Below are 20,790 nucleotides of genomic sequence, written 5' to 3' on the forward strand. Positions count from 1 at the left end.
GATAAGGACCTGTCACTCCACTAAAATAATGAAGCTTGCTATTTGGGAAGCAGAAACTACAAAAATTCAATGGAAGGCGAGGGTGCTGAATGAAGACAACTGATAATTACTTTCCGATCCATTTTAGATTGTTCAGAATTGTTTTTGATAATCCTTTGAACCTGGGCATGTAATTCTAAGGTATCTCCAGTTTATTTTTTTCTGTCTCCTGGATCTACTTATGTTATCTAATATTTGATATTCTACTCTTTTGTCTTGCTATTTCCATTCTTAGTACACACTTTGGCTATTATCAGTGTGGTAATAAACTTCCTAAAAGTAAGAATTTAAGGGCCATATTGTATAGAGAAGAGCAGTCAACAAAGTCCAGCTCCAGTACTGCCATGAAATTCCCATTGACTTTGGTTAAACTGTTGACTTCTTCAGATCTCATTATATTTTTTCAGTACTGAGGATTGAATCCAGGGACATTATACCACTGAGCCACATTCCCAGTCTTTTTTTATTTTTAGACGAGTCTTGCTAAGTTGCCCAGACTGGCCTTAAACTTGTGATCATCCTGCCTCAGCTTCCCAAGCTGCTTAATTAATGGCATCCACGACCATAACTGATTTTTCTTTTCTTTTTTTAAAATGTAGAAACAAATCTCTAAGGACTTACCCATTCTAATTTGCCTTTCACAGACACTTTTGTCATAATGGTGAGATCTACCTTTACCAATATAGCATGACAATAAAAGAGTGGTAGATAGAAGGCATCTTGAAATTTAAGGCCAAGCTGCTTAGTTAGTAGGGGAATGAAGCTTATACAGGTATTATGCTTTTGTACATTTTCCCAGGCTAGAGGTAGTTACAATTATTTGTGTCTAATAGGATAATTAAATCTTAGTTTTGGGGCCTGGAGATATAGCTCAGTTGGTAGAGTGCTTGCCTTGCATGCACAAGGCCCTGGGTTCAATCCCCAGCATCACACCCACCCCCCCCACCACCACCCCCAAAAAAAAAACCAACAAAACAAACAAACAAACAAACAAACAAAACACTTAAGTTTCTTCTTTGTAAGTGTAGGGTGACTCTCATTTTATTGACCACACACTTCCTGGAGCCAAAGTACCTTCACATGAAATCATGGTTTTGCTAATTACTAGCCTGTTACCTTGGGCAAGTTATTTAAACATTCTATGGCTTAATTTCTTCATTCATAAAATGGGGCTAGTATGAGGCACCTGGAACAGAGAAAGCCCTGGATACATTTTAGTTATGTGTTAGGCACAAGAGTACACAGATCTGGTGGGCCCCTTGCCTTAAAAAAATTGTTATCTATAGTCAGGAATTTTCAAATGACCATAAATTAGTGTTCTGCGCTTTGTAATGACGTGTGTAGTAAGTGATGTGGGGACAGACATGGGATTGACTGCCTGTTTCATCCTATAGGGAATGGTAGGGGTAGGGAAAGTTTTTTGAGGGTAGTTTGAGTCTGATCCTTTAAGAAGAAAATATTATGAAGCAGCTAGAGACAAAATGTAAACAGTAGTTTCTGATTGCAAAAAAAAGTAAAATAAATAAATAAAAATTATTAGGAAAAAAGGGGAGTGAGGTAGAAAGTAGTGGTTGACAGCACCATCACTTAGGAGCTCGTTAAAAACTACGTCTGACCTTTATCAAGCTATTTAACCTCCTTCTTCTGCCTCAGTTGCCTTAACTGTAATTAGGGATAACAGTTTCTACCTCAAGAAGTGGTTGGTAACCATACTAACTTTAAATTGTTTAGAAAAATGGTTGGCACCTAGCAAATGCAGGTAACCACATTCACTTAAATGGTGCTTCTCATGTAAGGCTCTGTTTTTATAAGTCCTTATATTTCCATTTCTGCCATTTTGATATTCCTTGTACAGAAAGGACACTTGGAGTTCCAAAAGACTTGGGGTTACACAGCCCAGTTATCAATTCCTAGCTGTGTGAAACTGGATGAGTTCCAGTTTCATTCATAGCATGGGGGATATATAAATTGTAGATGGACACAGTACCTTCATTTTATTTATTTTTATGTGGTGCCAGAGATGGAACCCAGAGACTCATGCATGCTAGGAAAGTGCTCTACCACTGAGCCACAACCCCAATTAATTAATTGGATTTTTTTTTTTTTTTGAGAGACAGAGAGAGAGATTTTTTTTTTAATATTTATTTTTTAGTTCTCGGCGGACACAACACGGCCGCAGGCATGCCAGGCTAGCGCGCTACCGCTTGAGCCACATCCCCAGCCCTTAATTGGACCTTAATTACAATTGCCTGAGATGTTGCAAGGCTCAAATCCAAGAATGTATGTTAAATTTTACGAAGTCTTCTATTAAGATTTCATTTACCATCTTACCAAGAATTCTTAAGCTACTGGCCTCAAACAAATGTACTGGAAGATCAAAGAGGAAGGGTAAGGTAGGGTAGGAAATTTAAATGCTGTCACTTATTTTCTCTTCCTATCCTCCAACACCAATGATCTCACACATTTATTCATACTGGTTCATAATTTATATATAAAAAAAACTTTTATCTAAGTTGTGTATCACAACATCCCCACTGGGTAGTATTAACCCTTCCTACTTTCCTTTCTTCTTTTTTTCCCTCCGCGGAGCTGGGGAATCAAACCGAGGACCTCCCGCACTCTACCACTCAGCTGCTTGCTCAGCCGCAACTCTATTTTTTGAGAAGGAATGGAAATAGCAGAATCCATAATAAAAACTCCTTTTGACTTAAGCATTTCTACCGCATCCTATATTACCATAAGGGCAAAATTTAGAGGGAGGACAACCACAAAATTTGCTAGAATCTTCAAAAATACCAGGCACTGGCTTCGATCTCACGGCCCTGAATAACAATATACTGGGCGCTTTTCTATCTGTAAAGTATGGGGTGACAAGACCTTTACAAAATTGTTGAGTGATTAAACAAGACCAAAGGCTGAGGGTGAACCTACCACGTTGTAGTGCCTCAAATAAACCCCTTCTGCTTCTTTCCTTTGACAGATATAGCGCCAGATACCATTATCATTCCCACTTCACGTATGCAGGAACCCGGTCGAAAAACCTCCGGTTCTCCTTCTCTACTCGCAACTCCGTTACCCCGAGATCGGGGCAGGATCTCTGCGATGTTCACTGTTCTCGTAAAGCGTGGACTATCTCTTCTCGAGTGGTCGTCTAGGCGGCTGGAGGACACTGATATTTGCCCCCACGACGCTGAGGAATCTGATCCTAATCCTCAATCGCCCTTCAGAAACGAAGCTATGTACCTAACCTCGCTGGAGTAAAGGTCGCCAAGAAGCCTCAGCTCCAGATACCAGCGCCATCTTGGCCGCTACGTGTGGCGTCACACGTAGCAGAGAGCGCAGTCGATTGGATGGAAGACAGCAGCCGAAGGAGAGGCGCGCGAAGCCGGAGACAGGAGGGTATGTGGGAGAAGCCAAAGCCAAAGGAACTACAATCCCAGCCTTCTTTGCGCGTGCGACGGCAAACCGGGAGCGAAAGAGGATGGAGTTTGGATTCGGACCACAACTCCCAGCAGCCCACGCGATGCCTGCCCTTTCAATACGCGAAGGAAAAGAGGGACAGGATGAATGGAGGGCCTTTTGGTACCCGTTCTTCGAAAGGCGGGAAAGGCGAACTACACCTCCCGACCGGCAGCGCGCGGCTGCGCCTGCGCCCTGGTACTTGTCGCCATCTTGCCCCTTCTGAGGCACCGCAAACAAACCCAATTCCTGGTGTCTCCTAGTCTTGGCTGAGGAGCATTTTAGATGAGCCCCGAAAGGCCGGGCAGGTGGGTGACTCTTAGGCAGGGTCCTAGGAAGAACTGGCAAGCAGCCAGGGCAGAGGAGTGCCGAGCCAGGCATTCGGAGCCCGGCTTGGGGCGCCCAGCCCCATCCTCCGTTGTTTCCTAACGGGATCGTGGGGCTCCTGGAGGTGGACTGAGGGGAGCTCCGGCAGGCCTGGTGCTGGGATGCCGGGGTCCAGCTCTGGCAGCCTCCCGTCGAGTCCGCTCTGGCTGGCTGTCCGCGCGCCTACTCTTTCTCCGTTGTCCTCTCCGCTGAGGAGGGAGCGCGGCGCGGATGCCGGCTGGAGCCCCTGACACCAGCTGCTGGCTGAAGGGACTTGGGTCTCGCGGGCTTGACATTGGGATCGGCTCTGAGAGGCGCGGGCGCAGGGCCTGGGCGGGCTGCTCTTGTTGTGGTGGTGCGAGAGAGTGCGTGTTTGCAGAGGGGGCGGGGCGGGCATGCCTCCTTGACACTTGAGTGGGGGAGGATTCTACGAGATCCGTGTTCCGAGAGCGGGCTCTGGCAACCACTGCCCGGTTTCTGATGCGCTGCGGCCGGGCGGTGGGTTCTGCTGGCGGGGACGCGTTGGGATGCCGTGACGTGGTGCTCGATTCCGGCGGCCGCCGGCCGCCTTCAGGATCCTATCGGGAGGCGGGGACAGGCTTGTGGAGGGAGAGGATTCCTTTGGCTCTGCCCCTTCTTCCTCCTCCACACCCCTTTTCTTTATGTCATCCTGCCATCTGCGGCTCGCAGTCCAGTTCTGCTTGCTCTGGGTTGGTTCTGAGCTGAGAGGACTATGGGAAGTAGGGGGAGGGGGGCTCAACTTCGGGCGTAGAGTCGGAGTTAGCAGCCCCAGCACCTGGAACGGGATACACAGTTATTTCTGTTCAGTGTTTTACTTCTAGGCTAGAAAGTGAGCGCATTCATTCATTCATTCATTCATTTTATTCTCCCGCCAGCCATTCTTTTTATCTGTTTTGCAAATATTTACAGCGGGTCTACAGTGTGCTAAGCAGGTTTTGTGTAAACACCCAGCGCTGTGTCTTTTTGTCTTCTAGACTAGGGAATTCCCAGTAGGAAATAAGTTTCTGGCATCTAAACTTTCGGCAAGTAATGGTTTAATGACTACAGGGTCTAAATTAATATTTCATGGCTAAGATTTGACAGGAGAGTTCTTTATTGAGTTCCATTAACCCAAGTGACACGCTAGGAGCCTTACTTATTTATCTCAAGAGGAAGCTCAGGGAAGTCAACTATCATGTCCAAGGTTGCACAGATACACGCGTCTATTTTTAAATTACATGTCAGCCACTATGAAAGAACTTGACATGCACTGTTCTTTAATACTCATAACAAACTGGTAGTATTTACTCTGTTTCAATAGATTTGTAAAGTGTAGGTTCAGAGAGGTCAGTTTACCCAGGATCACACAACCAGTAAATTGGAACTAGGAACTGACTCTAAAGCTTATGGTCTTTCCTGTGATAGTAAACTCTTCAATGGTAATTTAATTTTTCACTTGTCAGAAGTTGGAAAGTGTGGTAGTAAAACATTATTGTGAGACATCTTACTGTTTTTAACTTCTTAACCCATGGATGGATTTCCAGGTGAGTGGCCTTTGGAATGTACTTTGGTAATTTGCTATTTTGTTTTTACTTCTGGTAGGGAGGACAAGCTCTTTGGGGCTACCAAACAGAAGCAGCAATGCCTGTTGTGTGGCCAACCCTTTTGGATCTCAGCAGGGATGAATGCAAAAGGATTCTTCGAAAATTGGGTATGATTTTCATTTTTGATGAAATGAAATGATGTTTCATTATTTCATTCTATGATGTTTTTCCTTTCTATTTGGATCATGGTTGTTTGTATGGATGTAATATCTCTTGCTATACCGCAGATCCTTTGGTGGTATAGTCCTCACTTTTTTTGTTATTTTTCTAGTGCTTAGCATGGCGATTCGTACATAGGAGGTGCATGAATCATCATAATATGAGTAGTTAAGACTCATTGAGAGCTGTTTGACTATTCTGGGTCCATTACACTCAGTATCGCACATAATTCTCACTTTAGCCTAAAAGGTAGGGGTTCTTTTTTTTGGTCCTATATCTTAAAGATTGAAGGTTGGAACCCAAGATAAAGCTGACAGTAAGTCTTGGAGTCAGTATTTGACCTAGAGAATATGATTTTCAGTCACACTTTAGCATGTATGTGAATTATGTACTATTTTTGTATTCTCAGTTAATGCAAGATTTGCCTTGTTTTCTAACTTATATTTTATTAGTATCAGAAATAAAACACACTTTACATTAATAATATACAATTTAGCGCTTCTTTTCCCTTACAGCAACCTTTCTCAACTGACATTTAGGGAGAGAATTAAGTCCTAATGCTATTGTATGTAATGGACTGACTTCTCCCATGCATCTAGAATGGTGTTAGTCATGTGTCATCATTGGTAAAATTTGAGAAAAAGTTACCCAAATTGTTTTCTGTGTTCTTTGATTCAGATGAAGATCCATAGTTGAGAAATGCTGTCTTAGACTCTAAGGCAGACTTATCACTGAAGTCTCAGGCTAGTATAATAAATGAAATAAATGAAAAATAACTTGAAAAAGGAAAGCAAATGTGTTGGCAGTGGGTATAAATTACTTAGATAAGGGCCTGTGATGATTCCTGACATCTGAGCGTGTTTAAAGCAGTTACTTTCAAACATCACTTATTTGCAGCTAAATCTTTGCTTCAAAGGAAATCTTTGTTGGGAATTCTTGTATTTAAATCAGATAGAATCATCACTACTTTAGCCCTGCCTGCTAATAATTCTTGCCCTTTTTATTCCCCTCAGGCTACTTTGAGGATTTCAAACCACTTCCTAGTATTGTATTTTAGCAAGTTGAAGAGAGTTATTTTTTCTGGGGGTGTGCTGGAAGATGTCAATCATTCATCTCTTTAAAATTTTATGCTATATCTCAACTTTTAGTACTAATTTGAAGATCGTTTTCTATATGCTAGCAATTAACATAATTTCCTATCTGCTGATTATAAGCGAGACTCATATTTATTTCATAACTGAAATTGTTACGGAGGAACAGACAGTAGATTAAATTAGAGTTTTCTAGGTTTTGGGGCCTGAATCTAGATGTCATATTTTAATATAAAAATGGTAACCCAGTATCTGTTAAGTCTAAATTTATCCCTAGTTGTTCTCATAAATGGCTGAAGTGATCTATGAAAATGGTTAGTTATTCATGTGACCAAGAAAACCCTACAAAATCAAGAGGTTAAAATCTTCATGTTCACTTTAAGCATACCAGTGAAGCTGCCCAGACTGTTAAGGTATGCATACCTGAAAGCCAGGAAGTATCTGAAAGATGTCATTTTGTAGATGTGATGAGTACCATTCTATCATTACAATGCTAGGAGATTTGCCCAGAGCAAACAGGAACTGGATACAGGGTCAGTATCCGGAAAAGAATGCTGAATTTTTGAAGCACATGCTTTAACATACAGTGAATAATGCTGAACTTTGGGGTTTATGTGTAGATTTTTGTGGTCTTTGAGTATATCCAGGTGAACAAATTAGTTTAGGATCATATTAACCCATTCATGAGCTCCCCCTATCACATCAAGATGATCCTTACTGAAAAGGAACAAGTTATTCCTAAACCAGAAAAGAAGGTTGCATGAAAAAAGAATGTATCACAGAAGAAACTGAAGAAACAAAAATGTACAGTACGGAAGTAAATTCATTATAAAATAAATGCAAATTAAAAAAAAATTAGTGAGAGCTGTGAGTAATGCTGCTGGAGGAAAACAGCCATCCTACAGGGTAATATCATCTTCTGTGACCCTTTGGGAGTGTGAGTCTTCTTAGTGATTTGCCAAAACACTTCCTCCCCACCTATTGGCTCATTTTCATAACAATAAACCTTTGAATTGCCTTCAAATGCTAGCCAAAGGTCCAAAGTTTAGGGAAGTTTAGGGAAGATTCCTTATTTAAAAATTAAAACAGTTTTAAGATTAGTTTTGTCCTTTTAAAATAATTATAATAGTTATATGCTAAACAGATTTTACTTAATTATCAGGAAATTGGTATAGAGAATTTCTTTATGATACACTGAATATACCAGTGATAGGTAAATGCTTTTTACTTTCTGTCCTGTTTCTCCCTTGTCCTATTTTTAAGAACACTCCTGAACTATATCATTAACATGAGGCTTTATGGACTAGAGTATAATTGAATAGCTGATTTGGCTAAATGGAATGGCTTGAGAGCTTTATAAAAATGGTTTGACTAATCTTTTGTTTTCTGAAGTGTTCTTGTTTATTACTTCATTATACTTTTAACACTATAAAAGAATGGCATAAAAAATAATACCATATGGGCTGGAGATATAGCTCAGTTGGTAGAGTGCTTGCCTTGTATGCACAGGGCCCTGGGTTCAATCCCCAGCACCACAAATAATAATAATAATAATAGTAATGATAATGATAATACCAGAGGGGCTGTGATTGTAGCTCAGTGGTAGATCACTTACTTGGCACCTGTGAGGCACTGGTTTCAACCCTCAACACCACATAAACATAAAACAAAGGTATTGTGTCCATTTAAAACTTAAAAAAAAAAGAAAAAAAAAAAGAAAAAATTAAAGATTAAAAACAATTCCAGAAATTCAAGTTTAACATATATGAAGATTTGAGAAAACCCATGAAAATGGTTGTCAACAAACGTGAAGGAATTTGGGAAGCTAGAAAGGCTTCTTCACAGTGAGTGAATTTCTTGAAGGAAGTGCTATGGATTGCCTAGATGTGATAACTGGTCAGAGTCCCAGTTTTGTTAGTAGGAGGTTACTACTTCCTAGTTTTGTGTATGACTTTTTATTTAGATTTAAAATGAGACTTGACCAGGATGCAGTGGTCAATACTAGCAAGTTCAGGAGGCTCAAACTGAGGGATCCAGGTTTGCGGGTCAGCCTCAGCAATTTAGTGAGATCCTGTCTCTCTCTTAAAAAAAAAAAAGGACTCAGATGTAGCTTAGTGGCAAAATGCCCCTGAGTTCAATGCTCAATGGGGGGGGGAAGAGAGAGAGAGACTTAAATATTTGCCATATTTTTTTTTCTTTGAAATAGTATCTTTTTTTTTTTTTTTTAAAGAGAGAGAGAGAGAGAGAAATTTTTTAAAATATTTATTTATTTATTTATTTTAGTTCTCGGCAGACACAACATCTTTGTTGGTATGTGGTGCTGAGGATCGAACCCGGGCCGCACGCATGCCAGGCGAGCGCTCTACCTCTTGAGCCACATCCCCAGGCCTGAAATAGTATCTTGATCATCATAAATTCCATAGGTCAAAGGGAATTTCTTTTTCTTTTTCCTCTAACTTCCTCCTTCCTCTGATCTATTTCTTTTTATGGCATTGCCATTCTAAACACTTTACAAATGGTAAAACTTGACTTTTTTTCTTCTGCCATTACTTCCACAATTAGTCAATTACTTTGCCCTAGCAAATAAAACTTTTTAGGCAGGAATCAGAGACTTTTCTTAGCCTGGCCACAAACTACTTTTCCATATTTTTTTAAAAATATATGTTTTAGTTGTAGATGGACATCATGACTTTTATTTATTTATTTATTTTTTATGTGGTGCTGAGGATCAAACCCAGTGCCTCATATGTGCTGGGTAAGCACTCTGCCACTGAGCCATAACCCCAACCCTACTTTTCCATTTTTATCTTCTTTATTCCTGTACATGTGTGAATAAGACTTTTATAATAGTTGTTTTTATATATTTATATAGTTCCCTTGTTCTGTTTTAATCATTTTGAGTAATGAACTTTTGGTCCTATAAGTGTTTCTCGTGGCATCTTATAGTAGTAATATTCAGTTAGTAGTTTGAAATGAATTAGTGACTATCCAAGTCAATCATTTTACTTTCCTTAGTGTAAAACTCTCAATTGTAAGTTGCTAAATGTTTTTGGAAGTTAACTGAAGTAATATAAAATACTATCTACTCTACCCTCTCTATTCTTTTTCCACATTTGCACCCTCCCCTCTCCACTTGGAAACAATTCTCTTTCTGATTAAAGCTTGTGTTTCCAAACTAGAGGATTGTTTCTCTTCTGTGCCTTTACGCTGCATGTAAACTGTATCATAATTGCCTAATGACTGGTTTCACTGTAGCTGTATTCTACAGTTAACTCCTCAGGGGCATGGTTTTATCTGGCATGTGTGTAATAGAACTCATTATTGATTTGTTGTATAAAATAGTCTATAAATGGGGGCATAAACATTGAGAGTATAGTGAATTCTTTATTTGGTTACCCTCAGTGCCTTTCTGTACTCTATTCTGGGTCTGTTTCCTTGAACTAAGTATTTCCTTTACTATTTCAGAGTGGCAGAGCCTTGTCCTTCAAGAGAAACCGTAAATGTCCATAGTATGTAGTACAGAGTGAACATTCAGGATGGCCGTGCTTAGGGTAGTTCAGTTGGACCTGACATTTCTGTCTAATGTAATTAGGCTACTCTTCGATATAAAGCTTCTTTTTGACAGAATTGTGAATGATATGAACTGAATGAGGCATTCAGTTTTGTTCTGTTTTGTTCAAACATCTGTTTCATAGTGTTAATGGCTGAAAACAACAAATATTATTTCTTTCCATTCTGTAAATTGCTGGCATTATCTGAGCTCTCTTGTACAGCTTTACTCAGCTGAGCTTAGCTGGGGACTAGGTACAGCTGAGGTGACTGCATCTCTTCATGTGTCCTTTTTTCTGGGCTTCTTCACAGATTGGTGATCTTTGGGTTTCAAGAGAGTAAAGCCTCAAGTGCAAGTGCTTTGCAAGCATCTGCTTGCACCCTATTTGTCATATTCCTTGGGTCAGAGCAAGTCGCCAAGCCTAAAGTCAGTGTGGGAGGACTGTACAAAGGCTACATAGGGAGGCAGGCATGTTTCATTGAGAGCACTTGAAAACTTTTGGTTTTATATTTTAACCAGTACTAGAGACTGACAGTTTCATTTCATAATGGTTGTTTCTGTGTGAAGAGTGAAATGAAGCTGTTGGGTATTATAATTCAGTACATTATGGTCCCCCCACTTTTTTTTTTTTTTTTTAAAGAATGTTTCATGTTACTTAACTAGACATTTTGATGGTAGTTTTTGTAGATGTAGAGGATGTTAGATCTGGAAGTTACCTACAAAGTTCCTTTTAGGTAAAGAAACAGGTTCAGAGATGAGAAAGGATTTGTCCAAGATCACACACCTAGTAAGCAGCAGTGCTGGAACCAGAATTTTTGTTCCTGAATTTCAGTTCTGAGGCACTTAGAGTATTCTAAACTACCCAGGTGGCAGGCAGAGTGTAGTTTAAGTTCTTAGTCAGGCTTAAGGAATTATTTCAAGGGTACATCATGAAGGTACCTTTCAATAATGCTAAGAACTTATCAGCCTAATTTTATAACCTAGAACTTATTCCAAGTGTTGGTAGCATATGAGTTAAAGTTTCTTCAGTGATGATGTGTGAGATTTTTATACCAAAACATTTTACATATGATTGATTTGAGGCAATAGGAAATAAATGCTATAAATTGTAAAAGCCACATTTTAATCTTATTAGATTCAATTTTTGAAAGGAATTTAAAAAATAGTTGCTTTTAACTGATTTTAGGCTTTTAGCTCTGAAGTTTAAGTATGCATAGCCATAGTATTAAAATATTAAAGGCCTATCTTGATAAAATAATTTTCTTCTTCTAGAATTGGAGGCATATGCTGGAGTTATCAGTGCACTTCGGGCACAGGGGGATCTCACCAAGGAAAAGAAAGATCTTCTTGGAGAACTCTCAAAAGTTCTTAGGTAAATTATCATAAAAGTTTGGGTGATGTGACTCTAGACATTTCATTTTGAGGGGGTTCATTACTTTTCACTCTAAAGTTGAAGAACAGAGGTATTCAAATTTTTAGTGCTTTGAGATCCTATTTCAGTTTGTGTGCTTCATTACAGAAAATTGTGTGACTTACCCTTTATTTTGTAATACACTCAGAAAGGGTATAAAGCAGGCTATTTTAATTTTGGACCTCTTGGGAAAGGAAGATACTTTTGACATAGGTGAAGGAAAGAAAAGGTGGCAGCAAATGAATATAAGATCTAGAGTTGGAGGGAAGAAAGGGATGCAAGGAAGATACCTGATATGAAAGTGGGTGGTACTATAATCTTACACAAACTGTCCCTTCTGCTTTACTAGAGTGGTACTTGAATCCAATAAAAAGTTATGGTGAAAGGTATTCCTTGGTACTTTTGTCTTGATCCATTCTAACATCTGGAGCGGTTTTTAGAAAATGTTTTCTAAACTGAAATTTGCTTTCTGCATTTAAACCCATTTTGTCTTTTTTTTTTTTTTTTAAGTGAAAATATGGAAGAGGCTCGTCCTCTTATTTCACATTAATATAGGGGTATTGTTGAGCCAAATTCTCAGTCTTATTGTTTGTTGTTTATGTTTCCTCATGAATTTTGCTTTTTAGCCGTTTAAATGTTTTGGTCTATGGTACACCTTTAGCTTTAAGTAGTAAAGAATCCAACTGGGAGAGTGGTATTTATTTTATTATTTATGAATAGAATGGGTTTTTCTTTTAAAAAAATTGTTTAGTATTAACTTTATATGTATTCACTGCAGGCAAAGGATCAATATAAGCACATTTTTACCACTGGTAACATACAAAAATGTAGATGATAGCTGAAGTAATGAGTAATAAAATATTATTGCCCTGGTGTTAAGTTTCATAGCATATAGCATTATATTGCCACTCTCATTTCTTTATTATATTCACTAAACATGAATTATGGACACTTAAGCTTTAGGAAAGATCTTAGAAGATTTTGTACTAAGTCCCAAATCTTCTTTTCATGCAGTCAGTCAATCAGCAATCAGCATCATGATTAGGAGGTCATTGAATATCTGTTTGCATATTTAGATAAACAGAAACTCTGCTAATCTTGTCCATGACCAAAGATTTCTAAGATTTGGAAGTAATGCCTTGATAGATAGCAGGCTGATTTATCTGCCTGTAATTTCTAGTTTACAGCTATTTTTTTTTCTTCAGTTAACACAGAATCAGTATGAATCCTTTTCTAAGACTTTGAAGCATTTAGAGATATATGTTAGGCTCTTGTCTATATCTTTTCACAAAACAATCTTGTTTCCTGCCCGCAACAAAATATTGGTTTAACCATTAATGAAAGTATAGAAGAGAACTGCCTGCTTGGCAGAGTTCTATAATGGCTATTTTTTTTCATAGCATCTCAACAGAACGCCATCGTGCTGAAGTTCGGAGAGCAGTAAACGATGAACGGTTAACAACAATTGCACATAAGTAAGCCATTAGTCATACCACCCTGATTTTTTATGACATAGTATAACATAGTTTTGAAACAGTCTTCCTATTGTGTAGCAGATTCCTGAGTCCTTTATCTTAATAACAATATCTCTATACTCAGGGATCCTGACCATAATGGTAACTGTTTATTCAATTGGTTATATTTTTTGCATTTTGTTAGTAGATAGCTGAAGGCAAGCTTGAAGTACTCAGGTCAAATCCCGTTACAAGGTAATCTCTGTTTAACCAAAGATCAACTCAGTTTAGCAGATGATTCACTTACATGAAGGCTAAGTTCAATAACAAAATAATATGCCTCCTCAAATTGAAAGTCCCTTAGAGGTTCTTTGTAATGATATTTGATATGTATGTAATTTCATAAGTAGGCACTATAACTTTGATATCTGGCTCTAATTATTTCACATATTTTGAGATTCAGAAAACAAGACTGTAAAAGGTATGTTCTGCTTTTAAAAAATATGAATATATTTTAATTTACCTTAAAAAAACCAACAAAATGATAAAGGATTCATATCAAATTCATATTAAATTTTAGATCATTAGAAGTGACAGATGGGTGGAGGGTGGTGGAGGACTGAGAGCAGGAATCAAACATTAATTGAATATGAATGGAGACAGTGCCTCCTAAAGAATAGAGAGGAACAAAATGATCCTTTCATTGTTAATATAAGATGATAGAAACATTTCATAAAATGTTATACTATAATTCATTTGTTCTTTATTTTTATGTTTTAATATGAAATAAAAATAAAGGAAAAAATTCAGTGCATTTCCATAATGTGATAACTTAAACTTGTATTTAAATCAATTGGCAGAATTTGAATTTACCTTAAAGATCCTTTAATTTTATGTTGTGCTTCACTGTTCCTCATTTTACTTAACACATAAAATGGGGTGCTGTCTTTTTAACAGCATAGTTTGAAAGTTGAGGTGTTAATCCTGCAATTTTGAGATTCTTCAGTGGGAGGTATGCACTGTAGAAATTTGGAAATTTTTCATTAGAGACATTTAGAATTTAGTTGTTAGGGTAACATGGTTGAAACATTCAAATATTAATGTGTTCCTTCTTTAATTTGTTTCCAAACTTTTGAATTGGGATGCTCTAAAAGTAATAATAACTGACCTTAGATTCCATTTTGAGAACTGGTAATAGGAAATTTTTGTGCTAGATAATAAAGCAGAAAACAACAGTAGCTTGTGTTCAGAGGCACTTAGAGACAAAATTAGTACTTTAGAAGCGTTGGAACAGTATTGTGGGGCAACTAGTTGTAAGTTGATGCATCAGTGTCATACTTAAAGGATAACATTTATTTAGTCTCCTTTTCCTTTTTTCCCCTTTAAAGAATGAATTTATCCTTATATTTGGGTGAAAGACCAAGTTACAGGTATGCAAATAGGTTATTATTATTTCAGGCTTTTTCTTGTATTTATTTCCAAATTGAAGCTCTCAATTATTCAGGGGCACATCATTCCATTTATTAATTAACCATGCCCCTTGCTTTTCCTTCTCTTCCCCTCCTCCCCTTCCTAATATTGCCCATCCTTTAGCCATTTTGCTGCTTGGGAGTACCTCTAGTCAGAGGGTGGGAAGGGAGAGGAGGTGAAAATTTTAATTAGTCATTTTACTGCTTGTTAGTTGTCCTGGAAAAGATTTGATGGAAGAATTTACTAGTATTTGCCAAAATATTTTTGGATAATATATGGGTTTCTTTAATCTATATGACCTCTCCCTTTCCCTCCTCTCTCCATTAGCATGGATAATTGAGAGTTGGCTTTTATCTGCCTGTGTTTCCTCTTTTTTTCTCTCCTTTCTGATTTCTTTAATATATGAATTTCGTTTTTTGAAGAGTTTACTTCAGTGTATAATTTTAAGCTTCTTAGGTCTTTCTATATTCCTGTTTTAATATTTTACATTGTGGTTTTGGTTTGACCAGATGTATTTATTTGGTGAGCCCAAGGGTGAGTGGGGACTGATGACTGCCTTCTTCTGAGAAGTAGCAACAGAGCCTAGTTCCAAAGATTATCTATGGGAGGGCTTCATACTCTGAGTTTGAAAAAACAACTAGAGGAATGCATTTGAACTGCCTGCATTCCCTGTCTCCTCTCTTTTCCCTCCCCCACTGACTACAGCAGTTTAGGCCAGAAAGAATGTGGCTGAAAGGTGATGAGAAAGCCCAGAAGAGATTGAGCACAAAGGAAGGAGAACAAAGGGATCAAAAGTGAGGTGTCTGGGATCAAAGTGAAGCCATGCTTGTGGCTTAAAGCATAGTGCGTGTTTATTGTTTAGCACCAGGCCACTTATTAAGTTGATACTATAATTCAGTTTTGAATTATAACAGAATATTAAAGCTTCAGATTTTTTGTTGTTGTTGTTGTTGTTGGGCCATTCTTGCCTGCTTTGTCTCTACAGTAAGAATAAAGTGGCTGTCTGGAATTTCTGCCCTCTTTAATCCTTTCACCATCAGTCACATGTTCCCAGGATACTTGTGTTTCTATGTGAGGATGAGAATTTCTTATTGGTGGTACCCAACACACCAAAGGATTGATGTGAGGGTCAAGGTAGTTTCATTAGTATCATTTTAGATTTCTTAGAATAAGGGCTAGAGCAAGGTTTCCACCTTCCTTTGTCCTACTTAGTATAAATAGAGAGGCATGCTTACATCTACACCAAGATATCCCATGAAGCCCTTCAGTAAGATATTCACAGTTTGTAAATTCAGTTTAGATGACTTGTGTAAACTAATGCATATTTACACCCTCATTACTAAGCAAATAGGAATTTTGATCTAATTCTAACACAGTATTTAATATTTCACTTACTTAAAAAAGTTTGAGCATGCTTGCATGAGTGGAAATTTGGAAGATTTATAGATCTAAAAAGTTGCAGTTGTGCCTTTCGCACCATAAGTTTGTCTTTTCAATAGCATATATTCATGTGCTTCAGATTATTAATCTTCCATAATTTCTGCCACCATTTAAACAATGCACCAGGTAAGTGTAGATATCACTTTGTGTGGTAACTCACACCACGCAAGTTTATTAGGGATACTCTAATAAAATGTTAGCAAAATAGAAGTAAGCCAATAAATACTAAGTAGCTTTTAGAATTTTTTCCTTAACCAGTTAGCTATACTCTTTTCTGTCTTATTCATGCCACTTTAGTTTTCCAACTAGTATCAACGTGGATCTTATGTAATTTGTGAGGCTTATCAGGGTTTCAGGATCTCCTCTTTTCTTTGTCTTAGATAGGACTGTGTTACATTATGAGGGAATTTATAGATTTTCCACAGTAACACATGTTGACTCGGCAATTTCTAGAAAGTCCTTTCTGAACTAATGTCCTTCTTAAGCTGTGAAATAATTTATTCTATTCAGTGAAAGTTGGTAGTCATTAGACAACAGTGCACAAATTGGTGTAAATCAAGGGCAAAAGTTAGACATAAAAGCCATTTGGAAAATTTTATATTTTCTACTTATGTAAGCAGATAATTTCAGCAGCATGTTGTGTGCTTGTTGAAGGAGACATTTGTTAGTTGTGGGATCTTAGGCAAGTTATTGCACTGGTCTGTAACTCAGTTTCTTCATCTATAAAATAGAGATAATAAGACTATCAACTTCATAGGTTGTTGAGAGAATTACATGAGTTAATACACGTAAAGTGTTTAGAATAATGCCTGATATATATTAAGTCCTTAATTGATTTTAATTATCATTGCTGCCATCATCATTATCATCATCATTGTTATAATTCCACCGCCCACTAACAAGGGCTTTTGTGTAGTCTATCTAAATCTAAAGAATCAGTGAATATACAGAATCTTAAACTCTAGGTTGGGTTGTATAATCTATGGTTTCAAAAAAAGTCCAGATATTTCTGGTTTTGTGAAGAGATCAATTGTTTCTGGATAAATCATTAGGGTCTTTCATGGAACCAAATTAAGAGAACTGATAATGTCCTTTGATATTGCAATCTCTGGTCAGATTCCTGGAACAAAACTTGCTCAAGAATTTAGGGTAGAAAACTGACAGTGCTATCTGCCTAGAGACAGTCAAATTGCCTCAAATCTGTCTTAGAGTGAAGGGTGGTATCAACAAATAAATATAAAATAGCAGCAGATTTCTTTTACCATCCTCATATCTGATCTATTTTTAATAGGAGATTAATATAATAATATGATGAACATGGACAGTGACACATACTGTCATACAGCTGTCTTCTTCCTTTACTACTTAGTTCCCCTCGTTTACTGCCTCAGTTTCCCTTGTTTGAAAGCCTTTAGAACCTCTGGCCATTCAGGCAGTTAGATAATTCTGCAAACGTTCAGTGAATTCTATCCTTAATTATTAAAGAAAATCTGATTTTTTTATGAGCACTTTTTACTTTCTTGGTTTAAGTATAAAATAAAGTTCTAAGAGTTAGTAGAAATAACAGTTTTTATTAGTGAAAACATTTAAATTAATGAAAACAAAATATTTAGAAGGCAAGAAAAATTTCATATTATCAATTATGTTTATTATAAGATTGAGATTATAGAATAAAATGTATAAAACCTAAGTGTATGATATCCCTTGTATTCATAAGTTTGATCTTGCTTGCTTAAAATAAAGCCTCTCCTATTCATTAAGAGTACTTTTTGTAATTTAAAAAGTTATGTTTATTTGATTCATTTTTAATAATTGAGAACCCTTGTAGCAGCATTTTCTCTTTTGTTTAGTATGTCTGGACCTAATAGCTCCTCAGAATGGTCCATTGAAGGTCGTCGGTTGGTACCACTGATGCCCCGGCTAGTTCCCCAAACTGCCTTCACTGTAACAGCTAATGCTGTTGCAAATGCAGCCATCCAGCACAATGCATCCCTTCCAGTGCCTGCAGAAACAGGAAGCAAAGAAGGTGAGTAGAAAAATAATTCTGTATTAGTGATTACTTTTCCCAGAATTTTCAATAAAAGTTGTCTTATTTTTCATCTATTTTTGTCCCAGTATTTAAAGGTTATGAAACATAATGGATAACTATTCTGAAACTAAAAACTACCAAGTTTTTAGCCTCAGCCCAAATTAAATCTTCCTTTTATTGAAAATGTGAATTATGTTAATATAAAATTGCAAAGCCTTCTTGGGATGAATTTTTGACATCAGTGTATCTTGTTAGAAATGAGTAGAAGACTTTAATGGAAGGCATTAGAAAATAAATAAGATGGCAAAAGTCATTTAGGTGCTGGGAAAAAAAAGATACTAAACTAATTTCTTTAGAAAATAGAACTCTCTCTATTTTTTTTTTTTTTTTTTTTGTCTTCTGGAATCAATGGTATATGACTCCAATCTGTTCTAGTCAGTGTGCTGAATCCATTACCTGGCAGATGGAAATACTTTCTCATTGTTGTTTAATCTAGTAATTGACACATGCTTTAAAAATTCTTGAATTCTCCTGAGGCTACTAAGAGTAATATTAAATTTGAGACCATTTTTAAATTGACTGTAGTAGTTTAGGCTGGTTTTGTAAGATAACAACCCTGAAAACAATGCATTTTGTCAGACTATGAAGAATTGCTTTTTCTTGCTTACCCATGGGCTATGGAGCAAAATGAGACACTTCATGCATGCCAGGTTCTCAAGGAAGGTGTATTTGCAGGGAAGTAGTTATTAGTGTGCAAAACTTAGCCTCCACTTGGTTCCAGCTTTCTCTGTTGTTGGAGAGGCATCTTTCTTCTCTTCCCACTTTTGCCTTTTCCACCTACCAACTGTGGTAGAGTGGAAAGAATATATGATTTCCAGTAGTCAAATCTATATTTGAATCTGAGTTTGCCATTTCCTAGTTTTGTGACTGTCAGCAAGTCTTAGCATCTGTGAGCCTTGGATCCTCTCTAAAATGAGGATTCGGTGGTGTGAAAATTAGTGATAATGTGTGGAGAGGATTTGGCATATAGTGCATGGTATCCAGTAAATGGTGCCTATGAGCTATTATTCTTGCTGTCGTTGAGCTGTATCCCTTCACTGAATGACAAAGAGGTTGAAATTTAATGTTGTCATTATTTTAGTGAGTTACTGTTGTACCACTTGGGTGGCAAATGACTAGTGAGTTGGCTTATATAAAAGAACCTTATCTTGGTTCTTCTAGAAATTGCTATGGTTAGGGAAGAATTATCCATCACCCCGTCTTTGATGCCATTAGTATTAAAAGGGAATACAGATATGTGTCGTTGTCCAACTCTTGCCATGAATGAAAAATGATTTTCATTTTTTTTTTAGTATAGCTTTGAGTTTGATTTCTTTGTAGCTGTGTTTTCCATTGGCAAAGTCACCTGCAGATAAACTGTTAAATATTTGGGGAAAACTCCTTTAAGTGATGATTTTCAGGATAATATCTTTTAATCCATGGACCTAATACCTAGTACTGGCCTCTAATCTCTGATCACATGAAAATAATAAAATTGGCCTGCAGTAAAAATAATTTTTCTGTGTGCCTGGGCAATTTTGGTAAAAGTTAACAGCAAACTTTTTTATCGTTCCTTCAGTAGTGGTTTGTTATTCCTACACAAGTACCACGTCAACCCCAACCTCTACCCCTGTTCCAAGTGGCAGCATAGCAACGGTTAAGTCTCCAAGACCTGCCAGTCCTGCCTCCAATGTAGTTGTCTTGCCAAGTGGAAGTACTGTTTATGTCAAAAGTAAGTGATACTCTCAGTGTTATCAGGGCCATCTTGGCTAAATACTGCAGCATAGGCTCCAATTAGATCTGCTTCCTGGAATAAATCATCAGGCCACTATTAGTAGTGGTTAGTTTTCAAAGATTCTAAAGAATTCCTTTCTTACATGTGACCAGGAATATACTGCTTTCAAATCAGTTCTGGGGTTTGAGAAATAACTTCTTTTTTGTTCTCTCTGGGGAATCTGCTTTGAACGTGCTATCCTTCAAGTTTTCACTTGTTTTGATTGTCATGGAATAGAAGTGTGAATAGAAATGGAAAGAATGAGCTTATGTGATTTATTCAATGTCTATTCTTATAATTGTAATCTTTGTAGTGTTTTATATTTCATATAAAATATTATCTAAATGTTAAATTCAGTGAAGCATTCTACAGAGTCTTTTATATTTCTACTTGGTTGTAACTTTTAAAAAAGTTTTTATTTTTGTGATTTTTTAACTCCTTGATTCTACCCTATGCAGCATTCTGATGTGCTATTCGCTTTTTGTTTTTTTCTGTTTTTTTTTTTTTTTTTTTTGGTGTCAAAGATATGGGGCTTTAGTGATACTGTAAAAAGTTATTTTACTTAAAAATAATTTTGTTTTTTGTTTCGCTTTTGATGTCAACTGGAAATCATTAGCATTTGCTTTTCATTTTACTCAATGTAGTTGTAAGGTGAATTTGTAACATTTAGAACATTTAGAGTTTGCTGTTTTAGATAGAGCTAATTCTAGATCATTGTCAGCCCTGTTTAGTGTCTAAACATTAAAGGCATAAAGAGTTACATTTTATTACCAACCCATGAGTTATAATGTATAATTTTTTGTATGTCTTCCCTATGGAGATCTCCTGTGTAGGTTGCTATGTATATTTCTAATTTGATTTTTTAAAAGTCTACAAATACAGTTGAGGTTTTTAGTGCATAAAGA

General features: G+C 37.1%; 1 protein-coding gene across 12 annotated transcripts in view; it reads left to right on the plus strand.

The window, feature by feature from the left end:
• The first annotated feature begins 3,659 nt into the window (after positions 1-3,659).
• The window catches only part of Emsy (EMSY transcriptional repressor, BRCA2 interacting), an 82,373-nt gene continuing 65,242 nt past the window's right edge, over positions 3,660-20,790 (plus strand). For 4 of the 12 annotated variants that reach the window (XM_058578550.1, XM_058578555.1, XM_046442013.2 and 1 more), the window contains exons 1-7: positions 3,661-3,806; positions 5,467-5,575; positions 11,541-11,640; positions 13,080-13,154; positions 14,522-14,563; positions 17,894-18,069; positions 19,691-19,843. In XM_058578550.1, the coding sequence (XP_058434533.1) occupies positions 5,506-5,575; positions 11,541-11,640; positions 13,080-13,154; positions 14,522-14,563; positions 17,894-18,069; positions 19,691-19,843 (616 nt within the window). In that variant the 5' untranslated portion in view covers positions 3,661-3,806; positions 5,467-5,505. Of the gene's footprint in view, positions 3,807-5,466; positions 5,576-11,540; positions 11,641-13,079; positions 13,155-14,521; positions 14,564-17,893; positions 18,070-19,690; positions 19,844-20,790 lie in introns of all 12 variants that reach the window. The other 8 variants (XM_058578553.1, XM_046442020.2, XM_058578552.1 and 5 more) reach the window with 6 other exon arrangements.

Source organism: Marmota monax, unplaced genomic scaffold (genome assembly GCF_021218885.2).
Source record: "Marmota monax isolate L192 unplaced genomic scaffold, Marmota_monax_Labrador192_F-V1.1 WCK01_AAM20220418_F8-fsc00068, whole genome shotgun sequence".
In the NCBI taxonomy this organism is placed as follows: Eukaryota; Metazoa; Chordata; class Mammalia; order Rodentia; family Sciuridae; genus Marmota; species Marmota monax.